The 24,034-nt window shown below is 41.7% G+C and overlaps 1 protein-coding gene across 1 annotated transcript in view; it reads right to left on the bottom strand.

Moving 5' to 3' along the window:
• Nucleotides 1-23,011, bottom strand: part of mocs3 (molybdenum cofactor synthesis 3) — a 48,028-nt gene extending 25,017 nt beyond the window's left edge. The window contains exons 1-9 of the mRNA XM_078229591.1: nt 22,811-23,011; nt 21,505-21,640; nt 17,897-17,989; nt 16,696-16,816; nt 10,336-10,409; nt 10,141-10,259; nt 8,124-8,232; nt 2,945-3,007; nt 652-815 (exon numbers count right to left, since the gene is read on the bottom strand). Coding sequence (XP_078085717.1) covers nt 652-815; nt 2,945-3,007; nt 8,124-8,232; nt 10,141-10,259; nt 10,336-10,409; nt 16,696-16,816; nt 17,897-17,989; nt 21,505-21,640; nt 22,811-22,903 — 972 coding nt within the window. The 5' untranslated portion in view covers nt 22,904-23,011. The remainder of the gene's footprint in view (nt 1-651; nt 816-2,944; nt 3,008-8,123; nt 8,233-10,140; nt 10,260-10,335; nt 10,410-16,695; nt 16,817-17,896; nt 17,990-21,504; nt 21,641-22,810) is intronic.
• Between the last annotated feature and the right edge of the window lie 1,023 nt (nt 23,012-24,034).

The raw sequence follows: 24,034 nt of genomic DNA on the forward strand, positions 1-24,034 counted from the left end.
TTACTAGTCTAGTGAAAATACCATTGCGCCACCATATCCCCATATGTATCAATTGATGTGAGAAGTAAACTGATTTGAACTACAGATCCACTAGGATGTAATAATAGATAGTAGAACTGACTCATGAAGCAGAGTGGCCTACTTGTGTTTTAGTCGCCTTGTGTTTCACCAAAGCAATGCACTAAGCACATGACTTACGTAGACAGAGCTTGGCTTTACTACACTTATTCTCATCAAAACGAATAAATGACACCTGCCCAGGCCCCATTTCTACCCTTCCACGCACCCAGACAGTTACAGAACAGCAGTTCCAGGGACCTGGGAATGGTTTACCTTCTTTCAATGTTCACCAAAAAATTATGCTAAGTGCTGGAGCATCCAAAGGAGGGGATAACAGAGCTGCAAACTAAATGGAGGCAGGGGATTAAAGATATTAGGAAAGCAAAAAGACAAATAATGGCAATCATCCACAAATGCTGCAGCAGATTCAAACAATGAAATGAAGTCAAAAATTCATTTATATCATTGAGAAATCAATGGTAATTACAGAGATCCATATTTTCTGATTTTAAGCATCACTCAAAAACAAAGCCATTTCACATCTGAACCACTTTTAAAGCTTTCAATCTTCTGACAGCACAGGATTCTGACCTGGTCTGTTGCTGCTGAACCACAGAATTTCTCGTAGTCAATCAAAGCTTTCACTGTTGGATTCTCACCACACACTGCACATGTTGGCTGCTTGGGTCGAAGCCGAATGGTGCGAAATCGAGCTTCCAGAGCATCAAATATTAACATCTGTTGGCTGTAAGATGCTGAAGAGGTTATCGTTAAGGATCATGCTGGGAAAACATACTTCTGTCACTGTAAACAGGTTAATTTATTCCCAGAGAAAGACTCCAGCTGTGCAAACAGCTGGTAGCTGACAAAATGCATCCCATAGCTACTTAAACAAGAAAACTATTCGATTTAGCAATGCGTATGGGTTGCCATGAAATCAATTTTATCTACTAGGAAATAATTTCTCTTTGCTTTGATTATCAGGTACGGCACAGTGGCAAGCACTGCTGCCTCACAGCGTCAGGGACCCAGGTTCAATTCCTGGCTTGGGTCACTGTCTGTGTGGAGTCTGCACATTCTACCTGTGTCTGCGTGGGTTTCCTCCGGGTGATCCGGTTTCCTCCCATAGTCCAAAGATGTGCAGGTTAGATGAATTGGCCATGCCAAATTCTCCTTCAGTGTACCCGAACAGGCGCCGGAATGTGGCGACTAGGGGATTTTCACAGTAACTTCACTGCAGTGTTAATGTAAGCCTACTTGTGACACTAATAAACAAACTTTACTTTTACGTTTAGGTAATACAAGGTGGATAGGGATTGGGTGAAGCATTGAATTAGCCAATTTCCTTTCGTTATTGAATAGAAATTCTGCCCACAGTTACAGTTTGACCCCATGGTCAGAGAATAGTTTGAACCCAGCGGAAAGTAGGGGAGAAATATAACAAGTCAATTTTATCAGAGCAGATCTGAACAGGTGAATTAAAAAGAGGATGGGGAACCTACTTTTCACCACTTGATGTTAATACCTGATTAAGTAAATATCATAGGACAATTTCAAAGAGTATCAGCCCACGACTTCCCAGGAAATTCCAAGCTCCTTGCATTACATCTTCAATGTATTCCGATGCTGCAACAAATATTTTCATTTATAGTTATTAAATCAAACATCAGAAGTAGTATTTGAGTCGCTTTTATACCTTACCGTGCTTCGCTTTATCTCACATAATCTGATCTATTATTTTATCTATTTAAAAAAGATTCACACATGAACAATGGACAACTGCATGTAAAAGTAAAAGGACCTGGTGACCAGTGGCTATGAGAGTGAACATTTTTGTTTTTGGTTCCTTTCAGGCCAGTGCAGGACACAACCAGAATCTCCCAGTGGGCTGCAATAAATGGTAAAGTCGCCATAGTCCCAGATGAACATAGGCTGGTGGGGATGTAACCTGAGGATCACCACACCTCAAGCAAGAGGCAAGGTTTAGAAGCAAAGCCTTCATGAATAACCTCAGCTGGTACGGGAATTGAACCTGCATTGTTGGAATCGCTCTGCATCACAAACCAGCTATCCAGCCAACTGCAATAAGTGTGCCAGTGTACAACATCAAGGAATCCTTACTTTCTGAAGTGGGGAGAAGTTGTAAAAAAGTTGCTAAAAGTAAAAGCATTTTACTTTCCTGTCATCCTATGGCTCCCATACGTAAAGTGGGAATAATATAGAAGGGAATTGGCAACAACCTTACTGAAAATCAGAAGTCAAAAGTGAAAGGTCATCAATCTGAAACTCCAACTCTTTCTCTCGATAGATGTTGTTGACCAGCTAAGTTTTTCAAATTATTTTCTGCTTTTCTTTCAGATTTCCAGCATTTCAGTATTTTACTTTGGCACATATTTAAACACCCTAAGGCACAGCTGTGACCAGATCAATCTTTTGATGTATTTTACACATCAAACCGACAGTCTGGGAAAAGATGGGGGGAAAATAGGAAGGAAAACAAAGTGAAAAATTTTAATCCCTCACTTAAGTTTTCAAACTGTACAACAATTTTAACACGAGAAGCTACCAGGATGTTATAATCAAAAGCTGACAACAGCCACATGATGGCAGTATTGCCCTGAATCAGCCTCTTATTACTGTGTATTATAATCCAAACCGTTACACACTTTCAGAATCCACTGAAATTCAATTGCAGTTTGCAGTCTGTGATGATTACAACCAACACTTCCAGTTTAGCAGCTTAGCTTACCCTAGCAGCTTATCCCAATGCACCACAGCGTTTCATTTGTGCATTTTAGTCATCTCAAATGCTGCATTTGCAGCTGAGGAACTAACATCTGGTTTATGTTCCTCAAACTAGACTGGTAAGAAAATAAAAAGATACATCCTATTCCTGATGCAATCTTCAGCACTTCCAGGGCCTGAATACATCCCAGAATTCCAGGCACTACAACATAGAAAAACATAATTAGATTTACACATTTTTATTCATTAATGGGATGCTGATAAGGTCAGCATTTACTTCTCCACTCTTGTTGCCCTTGAGAAGTTAGTGATGAGTTGTCTGCTTGAACCACTGCTGTGGCAAAGTTACTCCCACAGTTTTGATCCAGCAACGGTGAAAGAACAACAATTTACTTTCTAGTCAGGATGGTGCAGACTTGAAAGAAAACTTGAAGGTGGTAAAGTTCTGATGCATCTCCTGCCCTTGTTCCTCTGGATGGTAGAGGTTGCGTGATTTAGAGTTACTGTTAAAGATGTCTTGGCGAGTTGCTGCAACTCATTTTGTAGATCATTAGATCATACATAGTTCAGTCAAGTTGTAGCAGTGATGGAGGAAGTGAATGTTTATGGTGGTGGTGTATGGGGTTGCCATCAAGCATTGCTTTATCCTGGATGGTGTCAAGTTTCAAGTGTTATTGAAGCTGCAGTTATTCAGGCAAATTCATCACACCACTGACTTTATACCTTGTGGGTGGTGGAAAGGGTTAAGAGAATCAGGAAATGAGTCACTCATCACAGTGATCAGCTTCTGACCTGCTGTTGTAACCACAATGTGTGTGACTGGTCCAGTTAGGTTTCTAGTCAATGGTGATCCACCAGAATGATGATGGTGGGGGATTCGATGATGGCAATGCCTTTGAAGAGCAGTTTGTTAGATTCTCTGGTTGGAAACTGTATGTTTTCAAGAGGAGTTAGATATAGCTCTTGAGGTGAAGGGGATCAAAGGATACGGAGGAAAGATGGGATTAGGTTATTGAGTTGGATAATCAGCCATGATCATAATGAATGTTGGAGCAGACTCAAAGGGCCAGATGGCCTATTTCTGTTGTGTTATGCTTGCCTAACGTCACTGTTCATGGGGGTGGGGGTGCAGAACCTAAGTACGCCAGGGATACCGGCGCCATTGCACAGGCCACCCCAATCTTCTAGTGAACTGGGAGATCCCCTCTCACCCACCCCTCATGGACATCGAACACCCCCACCCATCATCACGGTATTGTCACACCCCAACATGCTGCCCCATCACGATCCCCTCCAAGGTCCACCCCTGCAAGCACCTCCTCCACACCCCCTACCCATGCAGAGCTCCCGCACTGCCAACCCACCCCGCTTGTAGAGCTTCTCCTCCTTGCATAAGCCACCCATCATTGTGCATACCCCCTGCCATAGCTGCATCCCATACAGGCCCCACCCCCCTTGGCACTGCCCCACCATACATATAGTGCTCAACCAGGCACTGCCAGGATACCAAGTGGGCACTGCCAGGCTGGTACTGCCTGATTGGCACTGCCTGACCATGCCCCCTACCACCCAGGGGCTTCAATGTCTTCCAGTTCCCCCGCGTGGCCATGGCACCTGGTCTCCGCTACTGCAGAGCAGTAGTGATTCTCAACAGCATGACATCACTCCTGGGTCACTCTCTTTCAGAGAATTGATGCAGACTAGATGGGCTAAATGACCTCCTTCTGCACCATAGGGATTCTATGGTTCTAACGTAACCAGATCAGGCAAGTATAATACACAGTAGATTTGAAGAGCATAAAGCAAAGTGCAGTAAACATAATAACTCCAAGGCATGTTCAGCAATCAACAAGTTGCCATCTCACAAGTTAGGAGACAGCTCACAAAAGAACAAGTTGTTCCATTAACACTGCAACTGGAAACTTTTGCTTTATATCAATGCCAACAAAGCATTCTTCAATTTAATTCTCAAAAGACTGTAAAATAATGCTTTATTTGGACGTGATCCCTAGGTCTTGATAAACAAGAGCACTTAAAAAAAGATTGTCAGTGAGAAGGTAAATAAGTAATTTTACAGTGCAAACATCAATCAGGTTATCTTGCTTCCATTAAACTACAGCTTGGGCATAGGGCGGCACAATGGTTAGCACTGCTGCCTCACAGTGCCAGGGACCCGGGTTTGCGTGACTATCTGTGTGGAGTCTGCATGTTCTCCCTGTGTCTGCATGGGTTTCTTCCGGGTGCTCCAGTTTCCTCCCACAGTCCAAAAGACATGCTGGTTAGGTGCATTGGCCATGCTAAATTCTCCCTCGGTGTACCCGAACAGGCGCTGGAGTGTGACGACTAGGGGATTTTCACAGTAACTTCATTGCAGTGTTAATGTAAGCCTACTTGTGACACTAATAAATATACTTTAAAAAGAAAACTTGTTCTTAGACTGTTATAATTATTTATAAAGGCCACTTAGGAGTGCCGTTCACAGGATCAAAGATGTATTTCTCAACTCCAGATCAAATTTCATGTATGCTTCCATCTTAGAATAGCACATTCACTGCTCCAACACAAGAATAACATTTTAGGACTTTTGTTCATGGTTTCCCTCTCATGTGTAAGTAAAATATATTTTAAATTTCATTCAAAAGCCAATGTCAAAACCTCTCACCTCAATAGATCTAAGGGCCCAGATTTTGCAGTTAGCGGAGAAGAAATGCAACTCTTAGCTGACCTCAGGGAAAACTTGGAGAGGCTTGGTCCAGGATCATAACACAAGCACTTGTAGGTTAGACTTAATTAAAGAGAGCCAGCAGGGATTTGTAAAAGCCAGATCATCCCCTCACTCCCCTGCCCTTCAGTTCTGACTAAAAGTCAAAGCACTTGAAGTTAACTCTGTTTCTCTCCTTTTAGGTGCTTGCAGATCTGCTTAGCTTTTCCTGCATCCTCTGTTCTTGTTTCAGATTCCAGCATCCGCAGTATTTTCCGTATTTTAGTGTTTCATCACTGCTATTTCTCTTCCAGGAATGCCTTTCCTGAAGAAGTGCTGCTCTTCTCTCCAATGGGACATCTGTTTGCCTCTTTTACTTCGTTGCATTCCATTTCCCTCTTGGTGTTTGACAAGGTGTTTACCAAAACTCACTTCCACAGCCACATTTCCTTCCTCAGCGACTGTCTCCGATTCACCCCACGTGAATTCGAACTCAAGTTTCATCCCTCATGTTTTGAATCTGCCCAGGATTACAGATATTTCTGGGTCATACAATGCTCCTCGGATTGCTGTTCTTGCCACATTTTGAGATCCACACTCAGTGCCATGCACTGCCATGTGTATACACTCGACCTCACACTCCAGCAGCACCAACTCACCAAGTCTCATAGCTGTCCTTGTCCCCAGTTCCATTTTAACTTTCATCTCATCTGATGCCTTAATAAGAAGCCTTTTTCTCTTCCTCTCAGGAATTAAGGAACACAAGCTTCAGCAACTTATGGATACCAATACTCATCATGGACCCTCCACACCTTGCTGTCCCTCTGACCCCATTCCTTCTTCTAAACACAGTCCTTGCCGTGTATTCAACATACCCACTGACCTGCCCCTCTCTGATGCCGAATGTTCTGTACTCAGCAAAAGACTCAGTTTCATCCCCTTACGTCCTCATCTGCACGATGCTGAACACTTCTTCCATCGCCAACATCTCCATGCTCACTTTTTTGGGCAGGAGTCTTACCGCCATTCAATGGATTCTTTCACCCGCCTCCTGTATTTTCCCTCTACCTGAACCCCACCCTCTGGCCTGCCATCTGCTTTTGATGTTTTCATTGAGAACTCACTGAGCATTGTTGGTGCAATATATATACCGTCTCAATTTCTTTGCCCCTCACCCACTCTAACCTGTCTCCCTCTGAGCTTGCTACATTCCATTCTCTTAGGTCCAACCCTGACCTTGTGATCAAACCTGTTAACAGGGTGGTGCCGTTGATGTCTGGCGTACTGACCACCACTTCACAGAGGCTGAGCACCAAGTCTTGGGACACTTCCTCCTACCTCCCCCCCCAGACCATGACCCCACCACAGAACATCATGCCATTGTTTCCAGGACTGTCACTGACCTCATCGCCTCTGGAGATCTTCCCTCAGCAACTTCCAACCTCATGGTCTCCCAACCCCACACAGCCCGCTTCTACCTCCTTCCCAAAATCTACAAACAGGGCTGCCCTGATAAACCGATCGTGTCAGCCTATTTCTGCCTGTCGGAACTCATTTCATCCTATCTTGACTCCACCTCTCTCCTTATTCAGTCTGTTCCCATCTGCATTTGTGATTCATCTGATGTCCTGCATCATATCAACAATTTACACTTCTCTGGCCCTAACCGCCTCTTCTTCCCAATGGGTGTCCAATCCTTCTACACCTCCAACCCCACCAGGGCAGACTGAGGGCTCTCCACTTCTTTCTTGAGCAGATGCCTGAACAATCCCCATCCACCGCCACTGTCCTCTGCCTAACTGAGCTTGTTATGTCACAAAATAATTTCTTCTTTAACTTGTCTCATTTCCTGCAAATAAAAGGTATGGCCGCATTGGCCCATTATGCCTGCCTTTCTGTGGGTTATGTGGAACACTCCTTGTTCCTGTCCTACACAAACCTGCTCCCGCAACTGTTTTTCTTCATGCTCTCGTTTGGACCTGGAAAAATGTTATCAATTTTGCTTCCAATTTCCACCCCTCCCTCACCTTCACATGGTAAACCTCTGATACTTCACTTCCCTTCCTTGACCTCTCTGTCTCCATTTCCAGTGATAGACTGACCATCAATATTCATTAAAAACCCACCGACTCCCACAGCTACCTCGACTACAGCTCCTCACATCAGCTCACTGCAAAGACTCCATCCCATTTTCCCAGTTTCTCAGCCTCCAGGTGTTGATGCCACCTTTGAAAGTGGTGCTTCTGACATATCTGGTTTTTTCCTTAACCAAGGCATCCCTCACCTGTGGTTAACAGGGCACTCAACCAGCTTCGACCCATTTCCCGCATGTCTGCCCTCATCCCTTTCTCCTCCCCCCAGAACCATGATAGGAACCCCCTTCCTGAGACTTGCTTTTGAAGGGTCAGAAAATAAATTTTCACAGAGATTTCCTTAATTGCTGACAAATTTCTGTTTTATTTTGCCTCTCAAAGGGGACAAAAAAGGTTGGCATCATGCGGGTGAATTTATTATAAAATGGGGTGAGCGCCTATGGGTCAAATAGAATTTTCTCATCCTGAGTACATAACATTGAAATTATGTAGTTAAGATCAATTGTTGTCAATACAAGACTCACCTACTCCCAAGACTCCTCCATCTGAACAGTTGGTTACAGTCTCAGCTGGAGGTGGTTTTGGATAGAGACATCTGTAACATGGGCCACCATTGTAATTATACACTGTGAGCTGAAAAAATAATAAAAATGTTACATTTGAAAACTTTCACATAATGGCAAAAATAAAAATTATAATGAATACTTTAATCACACGATCAATCCTTTCCCAACCATGAAATAATTCGCCTCATCCTTTTTCCTACTCTTTTCATGATGTCCTGCATTAGACTATTCGGTAATCCTTTCTCTTTGTTTCTCTTTTAAAAAATAGATACCAACATCTTCCAGTTATTCCACATAAGAACATGAGAAAGGAGCAAGAGTAGACCACACAGCCCCTCGAGTCCACTCCATCATTCAACAGAATCATGGCTGATCTTCCACCTCAACTCCATTTTCCCCACTCACTTCCCATATATTCCAAGTGACTAAAGATCAGACTATCTCAGCCTTAAATACATTCAAAGTTAGAGTATCCACAACTCACTAGGGTAGGAAATTCCTAAGATTCATAACTATGTGCGTGAAGAAATTTCTCTTCATTGCTATACAATCATGTAACCTTTAATAAAATCTATTAAATTTTGTAAAACAAAGCCATACAGCTATAAAATTAACATAGAGTTCTCTTCAGCTGACAGTCAGTAATGTGGGACTAATCTCACTGAACACTGCATGTTCCTGAGAGACTTGGACTAAAAGCTGAAAAGCAGAAACTGGTCTCAATCACCTCCCAGCCTTTCCAGCCAAACTTAGTGAAAAAAATTCAGTATCATTTCACTTCTCACAACGTATTTTAATTCCACAAGCCTGCATTCATCGCTACAAAAATAAATTTCAAAAGAAAGTCTATTTATATAGTCAACACCTCAGTTGGAAAGTATTTCAAGAACACAACTTAGCTTCGTGTTGAATGACGCTGATTTTATCTTGAATTCTTGACGTGTTACTATCTAGTAACACAATCAAATCTATTTGTAATCCTAAATGCAGCTAAATGTTAGGATCATAAAGCAGTGGACAACTTGAATACCCACCTCCTGTTCCCAGTGTTCTCCCACTCACTTGATGAAGGAGCAGCGCTCCGAAAGCTCGTGATTCCAAATAAACTTGTTGGACTTTAACCTAGCTGATATTATTAACAACTCTCCTCAAAAAGCCAATCCCTCATTTCCTCCAACTTTACAAATTCTGACCCATCTCCAACCTTCCTTTCCTCTCCCAAGCCCCTCAACACATTCTTGTCTCCCAAATCGATGCCACCTTTTTTGAAACTCCATGCCTCATCAGCTTCTGCTCCATCCCACTACCAAAATGGCCCTTATCAAAGTCACAAATAGCATGCATTAGACAGCAGCAACGGTAAAGTATCTCTCCTTGCCCTTCTTGACCTGTCTGCAGCCTTTCACATGGTTGACCATGCCATCTTCCTCCAACACCTCTTCAAGTCTTAACATATTTATAATGCTTTCTTAATTAGTCGAACAAACTTCTTGTATCAAGAAGGTAGCTTATGATCCCCTCTCACAGAAATAAGAGGTGAGTCACAAATAAAGTCCTGCAAGTATCACACATCCCAAGCACAAATTTAGAAACAGGAATTCAGTTGACAGTTGCAAAGCAAAAATATTCAGAACTTGAGTGGTAAAGCTGTTCTACCCAGGTTCAAGTCTTACTCCAGGATTTGTTGGTCAAAGAAGAAGCATTCACATTGCTAAAAGCAGGTTGTTAATCAACCTGCCTATCACTCAATCAAATTTCTTTCTTATAGTACACCCCTAGTATCCATCATCTCGGTTATTCAAAGGTTTGTGCATGACTTTATAATAATCAGAACTTGTACTAGTCACTCAAGGGGACACAATTTGAGGAATTTTCTGTTTTCTCGCAATTCAATCAACATCAGTCATATACTTTCAATGAAAACAACTGCGACATAATAAACGTTTAAAATGATGCTTAGTTATTGCTTCTTTACCTGTCCCTCCATTCTTAGAGCACTAGCTGATACCAGTGGCTTCCCATTCAGAACGCAGGCATCATTGACAAGAAATCGTGTGGGGACATTGTCAGAGCAATCTACTACAATATCATATTTGAAGAAATGAGTTAAGAAAAATATAAAGAATCAAAAATAAAACCTTATTGCAAAAAACAACACAAAAAGGATATTGTTGAATAAGCTGCTTTGCATTCTTGTAATTCAACTGAAAGTGGTATGGTATGCACTCAACATTTGAATTTAACCTGCAGACCAGAAATAGTTCAAAATTAATTCAGAATAGGTTAAAAACTAATTTGTTTGTCTGAGACCTTTCTAAATTAACATTTGTGCAGGTATGTAGCAATAATGTAATAATGTAAGTACCAACTAATCAGCACCCTTTTATCCTGTAATATTAATTGTCATAGTTTAAAATTGGCATTCTTATGCTTGTCCTGATGAGTGGAAGATGAAAAGCTTCGTCAACATTAGCAACATTCAAATTCTGAACCACCAACCAATGTAAAAATGAAGTATCCTCCTAAAACTTTAATAGTCCTCAGTGCCATTTTATTTCAAGAAGTAATACATTAAAGGTTGATAAATTTCTGCTCATCAATGGCTACAATATTCCCTGCATCAATCTGGAGAACTTGGGAAAAAATCATTCACCAGAAAGACTTACACAAATAAACAGTACTAAAAGGGGACTAAAGTTTTAAGTTGAAGTTCATTTATTGGTGTCACAAGTAAGCTTACATTAACACTGCAATGAAGCTACTGTGAAAATCTCCTAGTCACCACACTCCGGCATCTGTTCGGGTATGCTGAGAGAGAATTTAGCATGGCCAATGCACCTAACCAGCATGTCTTTCAGACTGGGAGGAAACCGGAGCACCCGGAAGAAACACACCCAGACACAGGGAAAACGTGCAGACTCCGCAAAGACAGTGACCCAAGCCGGGAATCGAACCAGGGTCCCTGGCGCAGTGCTAACCACTGTGGCACCGTGCCGTCCTCATGACTTTGCAGCCCTAACCAACAAGTCGTCATTTTAAGGAGAATATGCAGTTCTAAATCAGCAATCAATCTGAAAAGATAAAGCTAATTTTGTATTTTATCATGGCATCCCGATTTGGAAACTATACACACAAAACGATGTTTGGAACAGATTTCTGCATTAATTTTAGGCACAATTATATGTTAATTGTTATTAAACCTCTGGACAATTACACGCCAAAATTGCTGAGTGCTAAGTTAGGTATTTTAACATTAACCATTTGCAATTTACTATCATCGTGAAATTACGTTTTGTTTCCCCAAGGATATTGATAGACGCATCATTATTCCATGGGGTTGTATTATAGACCACCCAATAGTCAGCGAGAATTGGAGGAGCAAATCAGCGGAGACATAGCTGACAACTGCAAGGAACACAAAGTTGTGATAATAGGGGATTTTAATTTTCCACATATAGATTGGGACTCGCATACTGTTAAAGGTTTAGACGGGGTAGAGTTTGTAAAATGTGTTCAGGAGAATTTTCTACATCAGTATATAGAGGTGCCAACTAGAGAGGATGCGATATTGGATCTCCTATTGGGAAATGAGTTAGGACAGGTGATGGATGTGAGTGTGAGGGAACACTTTGGATCCAGTGATCATAATGCCATTAGTTTCAACCTGATCATGGATAAGGATAGATCTGGTCCTCGGGTTGAAGTTCTGAACTGGAAAAAGGCCAAATTTGATGAAATGAGAAGGGATCTGGGAAGTGTGGATTGGCATAGGCTGTTCTCTGGTAAGGATGAAATGGAAAGTGGGAGGCCTTCAAAGGAGAAATTTTGAGAGTGCAGAGTTTGTATGTTCCTGTCAGGATTAAAGGCAAAGTAAATAGGAATAAGGAACCTTGGTACTCGAGGGAGATTGTAACACTGATTAGGAGGAAGAGAGAGTTGTATGAAATGTACAGGCAGCAAGGAGCAGATCAGATGCTCGAGGAGTATAAAAAGTGCAAAAAGCTACTTAAGAGGGAAATCAGGAGGGCTAAAAGAAGACATGAGGTTGCTTTGGCAGACAGAGTGAAGGAAAATCCAAAGAGCTTCTATAGGTATGTTAGGAGCAAAAGGATAGTGAGGGATAAAATTGGTCCTCTTGACTGTGTATGGAACCAAAAGAGATGGGAGAGATACTAAATGGTTTTTCTGCATCCGTATTTACTGAGGAAACAGGCATAGAGTCTATGGAAATAGGGCAAACAGGTAGGGAGGTCATGGAACCTTTACAGATTAAAGGGGAGGGGGTGCTTACTGTCTTGAGGCAAATCAGAGTGGATAAATCCCCAGGACCAGACAGGGTATTCCCACGGACCTTGAAGGAAGCAAGTGTTGAACTTGTAGGGGCCCTGGCAGACATATTTAAAATGTCAGTATTCACAGGGGAGGTGCCGGATGATTGGAGGGTGGCTCATGTTGTTCCGTTGTTTAAAAAAGGTTCCAAAAGAAATCCGGGAAATTATAGGCCAGTAAGTTTGACGTCGGTGGTGGGCAAGTTATTGGAAGGTGTGATAATGGATAGGATCTACAAATATTTGGATAGACAGGGACTTATTAGGGAGAGTCAACATGGCTTGTGCATGGTACGTCATATTTGACCAATCTATTAGAGTTTTCCGAGGAGGTTACCAGGAAAGTGGATGAAGGGAAGGCGATGGATGTTGTCTACCTGGATTTCAGCAAGGCCTTTGACAAGGTCCCTCATGGGAGGTTAGTTAGGAAGGTTCGGTCGCTAGGTATACATGAGGAGGTAGTACATTGGATTAGACACTGGCTCAATGGAAGCCAGAGAGTGGTTGTGGAGGATTGCTTCTCTGAGTGGAGGCCTGTGACTAGTGGTGTGCCGCAGGGATCGGTGTTGGGTCCATTGTTGTTTGTCATCTATATCAATGATCTGGATGATAATGTGGTAAATTGGATCAGCAAGTTTGCTGATGATACAAAGATTGGAGGTGTAGTGGACAGTGAGGAAGGTTTTCAAAGCTTGCAGAGGGATTTGGGCCAGCTAGAAAAATGGGCTGAAAAATGGCAAATGGAATTTAACGCAGACAAGTGTGAGATATTGCACTTTGGAAGGACAAACCAAAGAAGAACGTACAGGGTAAATGGTAGGACTCTGAAGAGGGATCTGGGAATACAGGTACAGAATTCCCTAAAACTGACATCACAGGTGGATAGGGTTGTAAAGAGAGCCTTTGGTACATTGGCCTTTATAAATCGGAGTATCGAGTATAAAAGTCGGAGTGTTATGGTAAGGATACATAAGGCATTGGTGAGGCCAAATTTAGAGTATTGTGTACAGTTTTGCTCACCTAGTTACAGGAAGGATGTAAATAAGGTTGAAAGAGTGCAGAGAAGGTTCACAAGGATGTTGCCGGGACTTGAGAAGATGAGTTACAGAGAGAGATTGAATAGGTTGGGACTTTATTCCCTGGAGTGTAGAAGAATGAGGGGAGATTTGATAGAGGTGTACAAGATTTTGATGGGTATAGATAGAGTAAATGCAAGCAGGCTTTTTCCGCTGAGGCTAGGGGAGAAAAAAACCAGAGGGCATGGGTTAAGGGTGAAAGGAGAAAAGTTTAAAGGGAATATTAGGGGGGGCTTCTTCACGCAGAGAGTGGTGGGAGTGTGGAATGAGCTACCGGATAAAGTGGTAAATGCGGGGTCACTTTTAACATTTAAGAAAAACTTGGACGTGTTCATGGATGAGAGGGGTGTGGAGGGATATGGTCCAAGTTCAGGTCAGTGGGACTAGGCAAAAAATGGTTCGGCACAGATAAGAAGGGCCAAAAGGTCTGTTTCTGAGCTGTAATTTTCTATGGTTCTATGGGTGTTCATCGAGAGATTAAGATTGTATTTTGAGTTTATACACCAATCTAATTAGGAGAGAAACTATTTATCAATGAGGGAACCAGAATAATACAGCACAGAAAAAGGTACATCATGCCTGTTTTGACTTTTAGGTAGAGCTATTGGACTAATCCCACTTCCCTGCTCTTTCCTCACAGCCCTGTCTGAACCAACATATCTAGAACTGTTTGCAACAATTATGCAGCTTTTAAAGCAAAGTTCAAGATGCTGTGGGAACAGAATGTCCTGAAAAAAGGAACATTTTAAGAATATTGTACATCCTATAGTGTATCTTATTAAATTTTAACAAAATGCCTTTGTTGCACACGATAATCCAAGATCATGAGTTTTAAATCTGCACTCTTAAAAACATTACTATAACATTCATAGGCCATACATATTTGTGGATTCCCCTAGAATAAACAATTTAACGATTAGGATCACTAAGCATTTAACTAAGAGCTACTTAAGTACATGAGAAATAGAAGCAGGAGTAGGCCTTCTAGTCCTGAATCTGCTCCAGTATCTGACCATGATCATGGTCAATCTACCTCAATTCCACCTTCCCGCACCACCCCATATCCCTTAATTTCCTCAGTATCCAAAACACTATCAATCTCCATTCTGAATATCTTTAATTACTTAGCACCCACAGCCCTTTGGTGTCGAGAATTCTCAAGTTTCACAGCCCTCAGAAGAAATTTCACTTCATCTCAGTTTTAAACATCCAACTCTTTAATCCTAAGGTTCTGATCAGCTTGTTCTAGAATTTCTAGCCAGGGAAAATATATTCCCAGGATCAAGCCACTAGAGATTATATGTTTTAATGAGATGGCCTCTCATTCTTCTAAATTTAAGGGAATATATGCGCACTCTACTCAAGCTCTCCTTCAACCCAGGAATTAGTCCGTTGAATCTTCACTGCACTCCGTCTCGGATTAGTATATCCTTCCTCGGGTAAGGACACCAAAACTGTATACAGTATATCAGGTGTGGTTTCTCCATGGCTCTATACAACTGCAGTAAGATTTCTTCACATACTCCAAACCGACTGTAATAAAGGCTAGCAACCATTTGCTTTGCTAATTGTTTGCTGTGTCTGCATGTTAACTTTGTGGTTTATACAAGGACATTTGGGTCCCTCTGAATACCAATATTTCTCTGTCTCTCACCCTTTAATAAACAATCCTACTTTCTATCTTTCTTCCAAAGTAGATAACTTCACACTTTGTCAGCCATGGCGAGGTTGGTAGTACTCTCTCCTATGAGTCACAAGGTTGTGGTCCAAGTCCTCCTTCAGGACTTGAGCACGATAATCAAGGCTGGGACTTCAGTGTGGTCATTATCACATTTCTGTTTGTGGGAGCTTGCTGTGCACAAGAGTTGGCTGCCAGTTCCCAACATTATATCAGTGATGACACTTGCACTTCACTGGCTGTAAAGCACTTCGCGACATCCAGTGGTTGTGAAAAGTGTAATATAAATACAAATTTTATTATTTTTCCCCGCATTATATTCCATCTGTCACAATCCCACCTAATCACTTAACTTACTGATATCCTTTTACAGCCTCTCTGCATCCTCCTCACCACTTACTTTCCCACCTAACTGTATTGTGGACAAACTTAGATTTGTTGTATTCCATCCTCTCATCTAAGTCATTGAACACTAAATCTCTTTGCCACCTACCAAATTATTAGAGTAATCTTAACAAATGAGTATCACAAAAGAAAACACACATTTACTTAAGATTGTGCCAAAAAACTTGACAACTTCTGAAGTGTTCTCACTGTTAGAATGCAGGAATTGTAGAAGCCAATTTCCATACAGCAAGTTCCTACAAACAGCAATGAGATAATAACTAAGATAACGTATTTGTTAATTATGTTTATTGGGGGACAAACATTGGCCAGGGCACCAAGGAGAACTTATTTGAATAGTGTCATGCGACCTTTTACATCCATCTGAGTGGGTACATATACCCATTTAAGTGTCAATGATAGAATTACTACTTTAAATTTAACATTGAATAAACTGACTGCTACATTTGGCTACATAAAGTGACTACACTTCAGAAAAGTAACTTGTAGGCTGCAAAATATTTGTAAGTCCCAAGGACGTAGAAAGTGCCACGTAAAAACAAGTTTTGCCTTTCTTTCCTTAGTCAACAAATATTTGTTACATAACTATTTCTTCTCATCCATTCACAATTTGTGATGATTTAACCGATTTCAGTAGGCTACTGCAATTCATCCTAATGCCTCAGGCTTAAAGAAGGGAAGAAAATGGCCACAACTTGATCACTATTCAATGATGAGTGTGGATATCTGGCAGAGGGACAAGGAGAAAGCTGCAACATTTAAATGGCACGGCAACACTCACTTTGATGAGCTGGTGGAAGGTGATCTAAACCCATGGAATCCATTTACCAGAAAGGAAACAACACCCAAAGAAAATTTAGTAAAGGGAGTAAAATGATAAGTAACAAATGTTAGAGGAATGTTCTTAAATTCAAAATGTTGTCAAAATATGTCAACTTTGGAAGTTGCTGGCTTGGTGACGTGGTGCTGTACCTGAGAAGAAAATAAGTTTGTTGAGCACTCCAAAATGAAAAAGAAACAGAAGCATAAACAAATGTACGTACCGATTTATCATGGTCGCTGCAGACAATGCTTTTGACGTGCCCAATTTATCTTCTGCATGGAGAACCTGTCTTTGTAGGTTACTAACCTCCACATCATCATAATCAAGAAGTCCCAATCGACCTAAATTGACATTCGCACATTACAACATATCCACGCAAAAGCTTTGCTTGCCTCCCCCAAGCTTTACTTAAATATGTTGCTGAAAAAATTTGATTTGTAGGAGATTCAATTTACAAAAGGTACTCAAAAAAGTCACTCCGAACACAAGGCAAGTGATAAAATGTTCATATCACTGGCCTCTATAGAATATTTCAAGGTTCAGAGAGGACTGTTGCCACTGGTACGTGTACAGATTTGCCAGTATTACTTAAAAAAAACGCAGTTGTTTCTCCATTGTTATAGATGCTGAGAGATTTGCCATGCAATACAAATGGGTTGCATCCCATAGGACCAGGAGTTTCAGCATACTAAAGAACTGCTTCTCTTGAAGCAGCTCTGGAAAATAAAGGGGTTATAAAATATTAACTTACCCTGAGCCAGTACACAAGCAAGGGTTCTGTCTGAAATGGACATGCAGTCCATTCCAAGATGTTAATACTGTCATCAAATCCTCACTTTTAAATTCTAGCCCCCTTGAGATAAATTTACTAGCCTTTTGATTACATGTTATGACCATGCAATTTTAGTGATTGGCTTACGTGGACACTTGAATCCCTTTACTCCACCATAGCTCTAGCATCTCACCATTGAGAAAATATACCATTTTGCCTTTCTTAGATTAACATCACTCTTTTCAACATTGAATTCCATCTATTATAGTTTGCCGACTTATATTTGCCTATGTCCCTTTGCATCTTGCTCTCCGCATCCACACAATTCATTGTGCCTCCCAACTTAGTGTTATCTGCAAATTTGGATATACAACCCCCTATTTTTTAAACAAGTAATGTATGCGGTGAAAAGATGAGGAGGCAGTACAGATCCTTGGGGAACACCATGCATCATTTCCCAATGATCAGAGAACAAACTCTCTATCTTCCAAGTAACAGTACAACTTACACAAGCAATACTGGTTCACAGTCATCCAAATTTTATTTTATTGACCAATAATAGCCTCAGGTCAAGTCTCTCACAAGCCTCCTTAATAAAAGATTTTAGAGAAAGAAAAGTCAAAATTCAAAAGCCAGAGTATAATCTTACCAACACCTGCGGCAGCCAAGTACTGTGCTGCAGGGCAACCTAGTCCTCCGCATCCAACAATCAGAACAGCTTTCTTGGATAGATTCAACTGACCTAGAAACATTAAGGCATTTTAATTTTAAGTTAAAGTTTGAACATTTTAAGCAGTGAACTACACTGAAGCCAAACAATTTATATATTAAATTCAGTACCACATGACACTGAAGTTTCCCATGGTTCTTCATACAATGAGGTTTGAGAGGATGATTGGTGATTTAAACAAAATCATGTCAACATTTAAGAATAGATAGGTGATTGAATGAAAAAGAAAATAAACACCAAATTAAGATTGAACAGCCTAGTTGTGTGAAATTCCTATGTGATATAGTGCAATTTCGCCAATATGAATTTCAATTATACAGTCTGCATATTAAGCTAAAATACTTATTATAACTGTAAATGGTGCCATAACTGGTATTTCAATGTTGATGGGATCATGACTTCCCTGCCCCACAATGCCAAAAATCACAGAATATCAGCTATTTTATAATGAGGGCACAGATACACCGTCATCTTAAAAACAAAACTACTTCAGAGTCTGAATTTAGGCCATGGTCATTAGGAAGAACAAAGAAGAACTCCAGGAAGAAATTCCTGGAGTTCAGTTACTAGTGATGTATCGCAAGGATCTGTTTTGGGGCCACTGCTGTTTGTCATTTTTATTAATGACCTGGATGAGGGTGTAGAAGGATGGATTAGTAAATTTGCGGATGACACTAAAGTCGGTGGAGTTGTAGACAGTGCAGAGGGAAGTGGGAGGTTACAGAGGGACACAGATAAGCTGCAGAGCCGGGCTGAGAGGTGGCAAATGGAGTTTAATGCGGAAAAGTGTGAGGTGATTCACTTTGGAAGGAGTAACAGGAATACAGAGTATTGGGCTAATGGTAAGATACTTGGTAGTGTGGATGAACAGAGGGATCTGGGTGTCCATGTGCATAGATCCCTGAAAGTTGGCACCCAGGTTGATAGGGTTGTTAAGAAGGCGTACGGTGTGTTAGCTTTTATTGGTAGAGGGATTGAGTTTCGGAGCCAGGAGGTCATGTTGCAACTGTACAAAACTCTGGTGCGGCCGCACTTGGAGTATTGCATACAGTTCTGGTCGCTGCATTATAGGAAAGATGTGGAAGTGTTGGAAAGGGTGCAGAGGAGATTTACCAGGATGTTGCCTGGTATGGTGGGAAAATCGTATGAGGAAAGGCTGAGGGGCTTGAGGTTGTTTTCGTTAGAGAGAAGGTTAAGAGGTGACTTAATAGAGGCATACAAGATGATCAGAGGATTAGATAGGGTGGATAGTGAGAGCCTTTTTCGTCGGATGGTGATGGCTAGCACGAGGGGACATAGCTTTAAATTGAGGGGTGAGAGATATAGGACAGATGTTAGAGGTAGGTTCTTTACTCAGAGAGTAGTAAGGGCGTGGAATGCCCTGCCTGCAGCAATAGTGGACTCGTCAACATTAAGAGCATTCAAATGGTTATTGGATAAACATATGGATGATATTGGAATAGTGTAGATTAGAGGGGCTTTAGATTGGTTTTACTGGTCGGCGCAACATCAAGGGCCGAAGGGCCTGTACTGCGCTGTAATGTTCTATAGTGCAGAAAGAGGCCATTCAGCCCATCAAGTCTGCACCACTTCTCTTCATCCCACCCAAGCCATCCCCTCCGCCCAATCTCCGTAGTCCAGCACATTTTACCATGGCTAATCCACCTAACTTAACACACCTTTGGACACTAAGGGACAATTTGGCGTTGCTAGTCCACCTAACCTGCACATCTTCAGACTGTGGGAGGAAACCGGAGCACCTGGAGGAAACCCACACAAACATGCAAACTCCACACAGTCACCCAAAATCAGAATCGAACCAGGCTCCCAGCACCGTGAAGCAGCAGTGGTAACCACTGTGCCACCATGTCACCCTTTGTGCTAGGCTACTGTGCCGCTTTTCCAAATGTAAGCTTCAAGGTTCAATCACTTTCAAATTTTCTTTTGTATCATGTAGCTTATCAAGTATTGTTTTCTTGAATCAGTTTATGATTTGGGAGTATGCTAATTAGAAGCTGGGTGCTTCTTCCACAGGCTGCAATAGTCATCCCCAGACAACATTTTCATATTTCTGGCAACTGGCTCAAAGAAAAGGCTTATGGAGACCGAAAACTAGATAGGTATAATATAGATAATATTCCACCAATGATTTAATTAATTAGTTTTATTGTTCTTTCACATGTAGAAAACATTAGGACAAAGCAACCTGCTTGATTGACACACCATCCAGAAGCACTCACTCCTTCCTCCAACAACGTACAATGGCAGCAAAATGTACCATCTACAAGATGCACTGCAAGAACTCATCAAGGATCCTTAGGTAGCATTTACCAAACCCATGACCACTACCATCTTAGAAGAACAAGGGCAGCAGATACCTGGGAACACACAGCTTTTGGACATTCCCCTCCAAACCACTCACCATCCTGACCGGAAAGATATCAGTGTTCCTTCACCGTCGCTGAGTCAAAATCCTGGAACTCCCCTAACACTACAATGGGTGTACTTACACTACATGGACTGCAGCAGTTCAGGAAGGCAGCTCACCATCATTTTCTCAAGGGCAATTAGTGATGGACAATAAATGCTGGCTTAGCCAGCGATGCCAACATCCCATAAATGAATTTTAAACATGTGAAACTCAGAAGTACAGTGTTACAACACAAATAAAGAGAATCCAGGAATTTCTTCTTTGGAAAACATTAGCAATGGGCATTAGTTCAACTTCTCTCACATCAGAAATGTGGCCAAGCACACCATCCTCTAGAAAAACAGGACTATTATACCCACTGGTTAATCTAAATTCCCAGGTTTGTCATCTTCAAGGGAGGTTTCTGCAGCTGCACCTCATAATTCTATTTTTAATCAAAAACGCAATGAGTAAGAACAGCAATGTTAATTTGCTCATGGATCATGTACCCTGGCCAAGGCACCAACGAGAGCTCTCCCCCTCACTTGCAGAAAATCAAATGCCCTATTCCTTTCTGAAATCAGTTGTTTAAGCAGGCATGAAAGCAGGTCAAAGTTCTTCAACCTGACAAATTTGACAGAACTCTGTCCTCACTAAAAGGTTTTCGGCAGTACCTTACTACACCATCCATTATTAAAAAGTTAATTTGAAATGTGTTTTTCAGAGATGGACAATTTACTTCTTACAATACAACAGTCAACAGAGAAAACAAGTTTGCTTTTAATAGTAAGTGCATCAATTAAATATGGCCATGGATGCCACCGGTGCCATCATATACAATGCTGATTCAGATAGCTAAGTGGGGATCACCAATGTGCTACATCAGAGTTGTTTCAAGTAGCTTTGAACTTCAAAAAGCTCCCCAAACTGAATTCCAATTTCACTTGCTAGCCCACAAATTGGTAGATTAATATAGTTCAATTTCACAACTTTCCATGGTGGGATTGATCTCTGGGGTTGTTAGTCCTCTGCTACTATAACCATTAGGTCTGATGGCCTTAATGAATTATATATGAAACTATGTAATTTACATTCATTCTAGTGCTTCCATCCATACCTTTGACTCCAAATTCTGGAATAATAAGCTGTCTGCTGTACCTCATGATCTCTTCTTTTGAGAGAACTTTCTCTTCCAATGGAGGCACCTCGGTTAGCTGCTTAACTAACACAAATGTATTTCCAGAAGGAGAATTCTGAAAAGAAAACAAACATTTACCAAACTGAGAGAACAAGAAAAATATGTTTTGAAGAAAAGTAATTGACCTGAAACGCTGACTCTTTTTCTCTCACCACAGATGCTGCCCAGCTTGCTGAGTACCACTTGCAGTTTATTATTTAAAAATATGTGGTCTAGCCTAGTACATTGAGCCTTTCGTATCAATTGTAGCTTATTTTACCCAAAATTAAAATGGTCAAAGTGAATGTTTTAATGTCTCTAAACCTGGGGAGATTGGAAGTTATGGCCTGCTTTCTTTTGCTGGCTTGGTTCAGTTAATCCAATTTTGAGTTGACCACACTGACAGCCCCACTTCCATGAAATATTGCCATAGTTTATACAGAACTGAAGTTTGGCAGTTTCACCCATGTTGCATGCCCATTTTAGCAAATAATAATTAAGCAGTAACACACACTTGCATCCATGACTAGTGTACTGGATAACACTAAACAGGAGGTTGGAGTTTAAGTGTGGAATAGGATGCAAGCAGTCAAGTTGAGGATAAGTTCCACTGGGCAAACCTCAGGAGGCCAAATAAGATGAATTCTGCAGTTGGCAACAATGCATTTAGTAGCACTATGATTGAGAATGGGCAATGTTGAAGTTAGAGATGGACACCTTGCTAGTGGTAGGAATGTCTGGCTTTAAATGCAACTGTGGGCAAAACAGGCTGAATTCATTCTAAGGAATAAACCTGAAAAGGAAGACAGTGAAAGGTGTTTCAAGCAGGAGAACAGGGTGGCTTAGGTCTTGCTAAATATATTAAGTTCGTGTTGACCCACAGTCAGACATCACCAAAACAGTTGGGCATACAGTGGTAGGACGATTGACACAGGAGTCATCAGATCCATAAGATCATTCCACCGTTAGATTTGAGCATAACTGATCTGTATCTCAATTCCATCAATTTGCCTTGGTGCATAACCTTAACCCAAGCCTGACATATCTATTTTTCAGTTCTCAAATTCTCAATTGACCTAACTTCAACAGCTTTTTGAGAGAGATGGGGAGATCAGTGAGGGTGGTACTTATTGCCTGTAATTGTTGAAATCTTTTGTTGCATTTGATCTCTCCTAAGAATAAGGTCACTGATGTTGAAGATGAAGTGAAGACAGTCAGTTGATCTGAGGGAGCGGACACTATGTACCTGCTGCAAGTGTGCGACCGCTACCCTCAGCCTCTCCACCTCCTGCTCCTTCTTAAACAGTTCATCCCTCAGCCTCTCCACCTCCGTCTCCATTATCGGCGGAGAAAAACAGTCTCTAAGTCGTGCTGCTCCACGTGCCTCTCCGACTTTGACCCAGAACGGTCGGACCAGAAACAGGCTGCCTATTCCTAATATGGCCGACCGCTGCGGAACTGGTTCCTTTACAAAGATGGCCGTCGGGTTGCCGACAAATCTGTCAAAATGAGCCGCATACAAACAGTTGATTCCCTTATCAAGATGGTCGCTCGCCCTGTTGCGACTCCCTTACTAACATGGCCACCTACTGCGCTGTGAATCCCTTACAAAGATGACCGCCCACCGCGTTGCGTTTCCCTTACCGACATGGCCACCCCCTACCCTTTGGTGCAATGACTGACACATATAGGGTTGCCAACTCTCCCGGAATTGAAGACATTTTCGGGACACTTATGTGCAACCATGGAGAAATATCATAGGAACATTATTTTTTCCATTTTCTTTGAACATTTCTCTTTACCAGGGAAAAAAAAATTTTAAAGGGGGAAAGGCTGTTTGACAGTAAAGCATCTTCCAATTGGGTAATGAGTCCAATGTTCCAAAGAAATCATATTGGATTCGAAACATTAACCCTCTTTAAAAATGTTGGAAAACCCCAGCAGGTCTGGCAGCATCCGTGGAGGAAAAAAACGTTCAGGTTTCAAACATATGAACATACGAATTAGGAGCAGTAGTAAGTAGGCCACTCGGCCCCTTGAGCCTGTTCCACTATGCAATAAGATCATAGAAACCCTACAGTGCAGAAAGAGGCCATTTGGCCCATCGAGTCTGCACCGACCACAATCCCACCCAGGCCCTACCCCCCCATCCCTACATATTTGCCCGCCAATCCCTCCAACCTATGCATCTAAGGACACGAAGGGGCAATTTTAGAATGGCCAATCAACCTAACCTGCACATCTTTGGACTGTGGGAGGAAACCGGAGCACCCGGAGGAAACCCATGCAGACACAAGGAGAATGTGCAAACTCCACACAGACAGTGACCCAAGCCAGGAATCAAACCCAGGTCCCTGGAGCTGTGAAGCAGCAGTGCTAACCAGTGTGCTACCGTGCCGCCCGATCATGGTTGATCTGATTGTAACCTCAACCCCACATTTCCGCCTCATACCAATTCACTCCCTTGTTA

Source organism: Mustelus asterias, chromosome 15 (assembly GCF_964213995.1).
Source record: "Mustelus asterias chromosome 15, sMusAst1.hap1.1, whole genome shotgun sequence".
NCBI lineage: Eukaryota > Metazoa > Chordata > Chondrichthyes > Carcharhiniformes > Triakidae > Mustelus > Mustelus asterias.